This window comes from Apium graveolens, chromosome 11 (genome assembly GCF_009905375.1).
Source record: "Apium graveolens cultivar Ventura chromosome 11, ASM990537v1, whole genome shotgun sequence".
Classification (NCBI taxonomy): domain Eukaryota; kingdom Viridiplantae; phylum Streptophyta; class Magnoliopsida; order Apiales; family Apiaceae; genus Apium; species Apium graveolens.
In genome coordinates, this window is record NC_133657.1 from 73,380,062 (window position 1) to 73,388,302 (window position 8,241).

The following is an 8,241-nucleotide window of genomic DNA, read 5'->3' on the forward strand; positions in this document are numbered from 1 at the left end:
TGGGAGTTAAATCAGAATGCTTTGATTTATAGGATCGTAGTTGATTTAGATATGTATAGAAAGTAGAAGAGTTATATCGTAACATATCTTGTAATTGATAAAGATTGATTGTAGCTGTGTAGTATATAAACACAGAATAGGTTATCACATAGTTATATGCACAAGTGCTTAACTCGAGTATTCGCATAACCTGGCAGCTTTTAAGAATACTAGGGTCCTTTGCACGCGCGCTACGCGTGCTAGCAAAAAATATTAATTTTATTATTTTTTACGATTAGCACCAAATAAATTATTTTACCATTTTTTTATAATTTAAATATTTTATTTTTCGCTGGAAATCATGGTGTTGAGTTTAGGTAAAAGTATCTCAAATAATATTGCCACGAATAGTTGCGATATGATGTTAGTTTTATTTTTTTGTTGCTAATATATAAGAGAAAAACAAAAGTTACAAATTATACAATGGCATAAATTACTTAATATGATTTAATTTTATGAAAAAATTGGTATAGATATCAAATTGTGGCCAAATTGAAATACAATTGACACATCTCCTATTCTTTTATCAGACACAAAAAGTTGTAGTTATTATTTTTACTACAACTACAGAGTAACTATCATTTGAATAAAAAACGGAGGTATTATTGTTATTCACGAGGTCCATTTTGTTACTTCCTCCTCTATATGCACCCTTACATCGATTTTTTTTCACATATGGTATTGTATATGATACTTTTGTGTATATCTTTAGGTTTGTTGAACATTAGTGATGAGTGATTAAATAATTGTTCAAATCTGATTTTATTCATCCATGCATGTTCTTAATATCATAAAATCAAATAGCTATTAGGTAAATATATAATGATTTAACATTTATAGATGAAATGAAGTATATTTAAAACTTGGGGATTGAGTTTGAGTTGAAAGAATATTTTGTACCAAATGTTACAATCATGCACTTGAGCAATCCATAGAATAGTTAAACGCATAACAAACATGTTGCAATCCAACTTTTACTTATAATACGCATATAATGCCGAGGGTCGGCCCTTGGGTAAGGCGACCAAGGCGGCCGCCTAGGGCACCACCGCGCACAGGGGCACCAAAATATTTCAATAACATATGTATATAGGTGTATTTATTTTTTATATTATTTTTTTTATATATTTTAAAATACAAATTTTAATTAGAATACATTAACATATATGTGATTGGGGGACATATTAAAATTTTAAAATATATTATTATCTTTGTGATAACTTTATTTTAAAATTAAAATATAATTTACTTTAATTTACTTTAAAAATATAATTAATAAATTTATTTAATAAACAAAACAAAGTAAAAATGTGAAAGGTTTGGAGAAATTGAGTTTTTGGAACTATGCGCGTCTATACCCATTACCCCAGATGGCCAGATGAAGTCATATAACAAATGTACAAAACCCTCTCCTTCCCTCTGCTTAGCTACCGAATAAAATACAGATCACAGATTGTTCTCTGTTCATTCTGAATATCAATTATCAAAACACTGGAAGTCATCGACTCATCGTGAAGATCGGATCATCTGTGCTTTGCAATTCAGCAATTATAACACAGGTATGGTTTAAAGATTTATATTCTAATTACTTTTTTAATAATATTGTAATTTATTATATGTTTATTATTATTTTTCAATTTAAGGATTTGATGTGAATAATTAGAGAATAATTGAGATTTGTTTTTGTAAAAAGTAGTATGTCTTTTGTGATTTACTGATTTGGGATTGGTGACTAAAATTAATTGCATTATTTTGTTTGATGACTAGATAATTTGAAAATGAAGTGTAACCAGTTATCGGGGCATCAAAAAAGACAAAAGAAATTGAAAGCGGCGGAAGCAGAGAAATTGCAAATGGGCTCTCTTGACAAGTTTTTTGGAAAAAAATAACTAATAGTGGTGATATTGGGGTTCCTATTGAGAATACAGATATTAGAAAAGAATCTGAGAATGAAGCTACATATACTGAATTTGAGCAGGAGACTGAAACTGAGGAGCCAGAAACTCAAAATTTAAAAGATGGGCTTGTCGAGAATAATGTAGAAGAGACTGAGAAAGAAATTTCAGATGTTAGTATCAATTATGATCCTGGTACGTGGAAGAAAATTGATCAGTGGCTACGAGATTCATTGGTAAGAAAAGGACATATCAGAATAATTTTAGAACATTTTCCAAAAGATTCAAGAAATAGACATTTTTCTTCGGTGCATTACACTCGGATTCTACCTAATGGAGACAAACAAGATAGGAAGTGGCTTGTTTATTCACTCTCAACAAATAAAGTCTTGTGTTTTTGTTGTATGTTATTTAAACATGATGTGGCCAAGACAAATTTTGCAGAAGATGGAATTGATGATTGGCACAATCTTGCTGCTAAGTTAAGATCTCATGAAAGCAGTAATGGTCATCTAGTAAATATGAGCGCTTGGATTGAGTTAGAAGTGCGGATGGAGAAAAATGAAACAATTGATAAGATTGAACAAGATCGGATTAAAAAAGAGATAGAGCGCTGGAAAAAGGTCCTGGTTAGGATTATTGTTGTGGTCCAAACTCTTGCTTGCAATAATCTAGCATTTCGAGGAGGCGAAGAGAAAATTGGTAAACGCAAGAATGGATTGTTCTGTAAATTCATTGAGATGCTTGCACAATTTGATCCAATAATGGAAGAGCATGTCTGACTAGTCAAGGAAGGTACTTTACATACACATTACTTGAGCCATAAAATTCAAAATGATAGTACATCAGTGGCTTGCAGGAGATTATTGCAGAAGGTTGAAAACTTGGATATTTAGCGTACAAGAAATTCATTATATTCACTTGCTACTTTAGATTCAAGTAAGTTTTCTTTTATACAATGAATATATCTTATTGTGATTTTTTGGTTATGAATATGGGGCACCATTTTTGAAGCCCTCCTAGGGCACCCAAATACATAGGGTCGGCCCTGATAATGCCTGTATTGTGACATAGGTATTTGATAAATACAGTTTGGAAGAAAAAAATTAAGTGTTGCATCTTATGGCGGTACATATTTGTTGTTTTGTTAATTTACATGCAAAGTACTGTTTACCAATTAAACTGCAACAACCGAGTACGATATGACAACGTTTTATGATCTTGTAGCGGAGGATTTGGAGAAGAACAAAATAGAAAATTGGCAAGATGAAGATGTAAATGACATATTTTGCATTTAAGATACTAATTTAACACCTTCATATGTCCCAAACTTCCTTACAGTACTAAAGCCTTCTTTTTTGTTGTTGTGTGTAGACGGAAATTGAATGCGTAGAGGTTACACGATTAATCACTATTCTCGATCATTATTGAGATGACAATAATATTATGGTACGCCTATATGTACATCTAAGAAATTTCTATATGTTAAACAAATGTATAAGAAATCTCATAATTTAATACCTGAGAAATATGATCACGTACTATGTCAAATAAACTTTTTTAAGTACCGTTGAAATAAAATAATTAAGTTATATATAAACAAAACAAACTGTTTTTATTTTCCTTATGTATATATATATATATATATATATAGAAAAGTTGTATGGAGACCACTATTTAATCGAAGACCTCGGAGACCACCTATGTTCTACAATCAAAACACTATAAAATATATTATTTTGTGAAGTATGTTCTATGAATATCCCAAATTCATATTATATATATATATATTAATATGTGTATTTGAAGTACTAAAATATGTATATTTAACAAAAAATGTTAATTAAAAAATAATGCAAAATTTTGTAGTTAACAATTTCGGTGATTACATTTTATAAATATTATATCATGTCAATTTTTTGCTTAAATTTTTTCACAATAATTTTGAAATTTGACTAAAATCAAAATCAGATATTTATTGATAATTACTCGTCGTCGTCTTCGACGATGCCTCATATTTTTTCACTAAAAAGATATAAATGAAGATATAAAATAATTTTGAAATTGGAGTAAGACTAAAATAAAATATTAATTTACAGTTTCTCAACTTTCTTTTCAACGCCGCCTCATTTTCTATCACTAAATATTTTAAGTGTATTGCTAGGTACCCAAAATTTGTTTCAAAAATGAGTTCCAAAATGATGTGTCATTGGTGATGTGGCAATTTATTCTATTTTATTTTGGAGGATTGATGTGAATGCATGAGGTCCATCTTATTTAATTATGCCATGACCAATAAACACGTGACATATGAAATTTTGGAATGATTTTGGAATTCAATTTTGAGTACCTAGAAATTATAATATTATAACAAAGGATATAAAATAATTTTAAAATTGGAATAAAATCAAAATAAGATATTTATTGACAGTATCTCGGCGTTGTTTTCGACGTCGCCTCATATTTTGCAACTAAAAAGGTATAAAAGAGGATATAGAATAATTTTTTAATTGAAATAAAATTAAAATAATATATTAATTGATTGTTTCTCTTCTTTATATTCGACGACACCTCGTATTCTATAACTAAAAAGTATAATAGAGGTTATTCAATAATACTGAAATTGGAATAATATATAATTAAGATATAAGACGCCTTTTATTATGCAACTAGGAAGGTATAAAATATAAAAAGTATTTTCTTTTTAATTTCAAAGTTATTAAATTTAAAATGTTGCATGTTGAATTCTTTTTATGTATATTTAAAAAAAGGTAAGAATTAAAAAAGAAAGTGAAATTAATGATGCACAATTTTGGTCATTATATTTTACAAAAGTCATATAAATCAATTATTTGCTTAAATATTGTTATGGATAGGAAAACTAGGGTGTATTAATTGGTATATTTATTACTAGGGTTCGTGAGTTTCGAGGCTCGATTTGACTGCTCTTGTGTCTCGTGACTCGATCTGCCTTAACAAGATGCCTTCGAATTAGGTTAGGGTTAGGAGACTTGGTGGACAAGTCTCAGAATTAGAATGGACTTTGGAGTCCTATAATGCATGAAGTTGATTCCTTATCTTATGGGATTTCTTGGAGGCCAATCTCCAAGGAATTGTGTCTTTATTAGACTTTACTGATCAGCTGATTTATCCCTTATTAATTAATTATGAAATTAATTAATATTCAGGGCTATTGGGCTTTCTTTGTTCCATCAGGCCCAATCAATGTGTTAACCTTCATGGGCCTGATCAATGTGTTAACCTTCTTGGTCTGAATTTTATACATATGGCCTTCTTTAATGGGCCTTGCGGTCCTAGATGTAATTAATGCAATATTAATGACGTAATTAAGGTTTATTTTATCAGCTTCAGCTTCTAAAGAGTTGACTCTTCAGCTTTGGCAGCGTGTAATCAGTTAAAACATAAATAGTGGGCACGGTAAACATGCAGTAATTATTGCACACCTGCACATACCAAAACCAACACGCAACCCACTAACAAATGATTATGACTGTATTTATCTCACCTAATTATTTTTTTTAGAAATATAACTGTTACAGTAAATACCAAAAATAAGTCAAGTAAATAAATAATGCCACGCAAGCATCGGGATTTGCATCAGAACTTAGCTATTATCAGAATTTAACGGTCATCAGAACATGGCTTCTGTACTCAAAAAGTGAATGACTGTTTCTGTGTTTCTTCAAACAAATACTGACTGTTTCTTCAGAGTTTAATCATCAGAACATAATCAGAACTTGTCCTTAGAATTTATGCAAATAATACTTAACTGTTTATTAGAAACAGCTTAATCACCACAATAATTTTCATCATTCATATGGAGTGATAGTGTGTGTATGTGCAAATGATCAGATAAAGATTAAAGTCTGATAAACTTCAGTATATCTTAGAAATAAGGCATAACTAAGAAAAATGCCTAAAATTTGTCTTGAATTGTGAAGTCTACTGTAGAATAAAGTTATGCAAGAATCCACCTCAACTGTTTGTGCTTATTTTATGCATCTTTTGAAATTCTTTTGACAAGGGCTTCTCAGTGTAAATGAGTTACAACTGCCATCAGAATTAATGATGTTATCAGAATATTTCTCCAGTAATCAGAGAATGTGAAAAGTCACCAAGAAAAATTAATTTGCTTTTCTAATGCATATTACTTAATACCACTAATGCACTTGGATCTTCCTTTTCACATATTTACTCTAGATATCAAAGGAGTACCCGATTTCAATTTTTCTTTTCTTTTATTTTCTTCAGATAAGTGAGGCTTATCAAGCATGTAGTTCATCCTTAAGATTTACTGACATCAGAATTTGACAGATAAGAAGCAATAATCTAGTTTGTGACTTAGTAATAAGATACAGGAAGTAAGTTTGACTAAGATCAAAATCAGAATTTTCTTGTGCTAGTGTTTTCCACATAAATAACTAATTTAAACATGGGATACATAGTTTGTTAAAGACTACTAAGTCAGCATCTAACAAAATAATTCTCATTGGACTGAATAGTCACAGAACATTCAAAATATTTTCAGAGTTTATAGAATCACATCAGATAATAAGCAGTATTTAATATGTTATAATTTAAACACAGATTACATTAAGATAACAAAATATGTAAACACTGATCATAAAGTCTGATGTATGAGAACAAAAACTAAACAGATTTTGAGAAAGAACCTGAAACCATTCCAAGTTCATTTACCAGTCTTGTAAAAGTAGCTTCACATAGTGGTTTTGTGAAGATATCTGCTAGTTGTTGATCTGTTAGAACAAAATGCAATTCCACTGTACCTTCCATCACATGTTCCCATATGAAATGGTACCTAATGATGATGTGCTTTGTCATTGAGTGTTGAATTGAATTTCCTGTCATAGCAATAGCACTTTGATTATCAAAGTAAATAGGTATTTTAGAAAATTCTAACCCATAGTCCAGTAATTGATTCTTCATCCAAAGAATCTGTGCATAACAGCTTCCTGCAGTAATATATTCTGCTTCTGCAGTTGATGTGGAAATTGATTTATGTTTCTTGCTAAACCAAGAAACCAATCTGCCTCCAAGAAATTGGTAGCTTTCACTAGTGCTTTTCCTGTCTATTTTGCATCCTGCAAAATCTGCATCTGAGTAACCTATTAGCTTAAAATCTGATTCCCTAGGATACCACAATCCTAGATCAGCTGTACCCTTGAGGTAATTGAAAATTCTTTTCACAGCTATTAGATGAGGTTCTCTTGGATCAGCCTGAAATCTTGCACAAACACAGGTAGCATACATGATATCTGGTCTACTTGCAGTTAAATAGAGTAAAGAGCCAATCATACCTCTGTAGTTAGTAATATTTACTGATATTCCAGTATCTTTATCTAACTTGATGGCGGTGGCCATGGGAGTTGATGCAGTAGAACTGTCTTGCATTCCAAATTTCTTGAGTAGATTTATGGTGTACTTGGATTGACTGATAAAAGTACCTTCTTCAGTTTGTTTGACTTGAAGTCCCAGAAAATAACTCAACTCTCCCATCATACTTATTTGATATCTTGACTACATTAACTTGGAAAATCTCTCATAAAGTTTTGTATTTGTAGAGCCAAAGATGATATCATCAACATATATATGTACCAAAAGTAAGTCATTTCCATGGTTGAGGTAGAATAAAGTCTTGTCAATTGTGCCTCTTTGAAATTCACTTTCCAGAAGGAATTGAGCCAGAGTCTCATACCATGCTCTAGGAGCTTGCTCAAGGCCATAAAATGCTTTGTCAAGCCTGTAGACATGATTTGGAAATTTTGGATCTACAAAGCCCTGAGGTTGTTCAACATATACCTCTTCTTCCAATTCTCCATTGAGAAAAGCACTTTTCACATCCATTTAAAAGACTTTAACCTTCTTGTGAGCAGCATAAGCCAAAAAGATTTTTAAGGCTTCCAATCTAGCAACTGGAGCAAATGTTTCATCATAGTCAATACCCTCTTATTGAGAGTAACCTTTAACAACCAGCCTAGCTTTGTTTCTTGTAATTATGCCATCACTGTCAGTTTTATTTCTGAACACCCATTTTGTACCAACAATTGATCTGTCCTTTGGTCTTGGTACTAGGTACCAGGCTTTATTTCTTTCAAATTCATTTAACTCGTCTTGCATTGCTTGCACCCAATCAGCATCTTGAAGAGTTTCTTCCACTTTCTTTGGTTCAGTCTGAGATAGAAAGGAATGATAGAGACATTCATTTGTTGTTTTTGTTCTAGTTCTGACACCTGCTTCAGGATCACCAATTATTAAGTCAGGTGTA

At 31.0% G+C, this 8,241-nt stretch overlaps 1 protein-coding gene across 1 annotated transcript; it reads left to right on the plus strand.

The window, feature by feature from the left end:
* Nucleotides 1-1,817: 1,817 nt before the first annotated feature.
* Nucleotides 1,818-2,716, plus strand: LOC141695595 (uncharacterized). Its single transcript, XM_074499832.1, has 2 exons — nt 1,818-1,888; nt 1,936-2,716. The coding sequence occupies exons 1-2, from the start codon at nt 1,818-1,820 to the stop codon at nt 2,714-2,716; spliced, it is 852 nt and encodes a 283-aa protein (XP_074355933.1).
* Nucleotides 2,717-8,241: the final 5,525 nt, after the last annotated feature.

Bases quoted from the DNA above. Each gene is read 5' to 3' on its own strand.
- LOC141695595 (XM_074499832.1), top strand. From the start codon at position 1,818: ATGAAGTGTAACCAGTTATCGGGGCATCAAAAAAGACAAAAGAAATTG. The intron at 1,889-1,935 runs GCAAATGGGCTC...AATAACTAATAG, and splicing joins GCGGCGGAAGCAGAGAAATT to TGGTGATATTGGGGTTCCTA.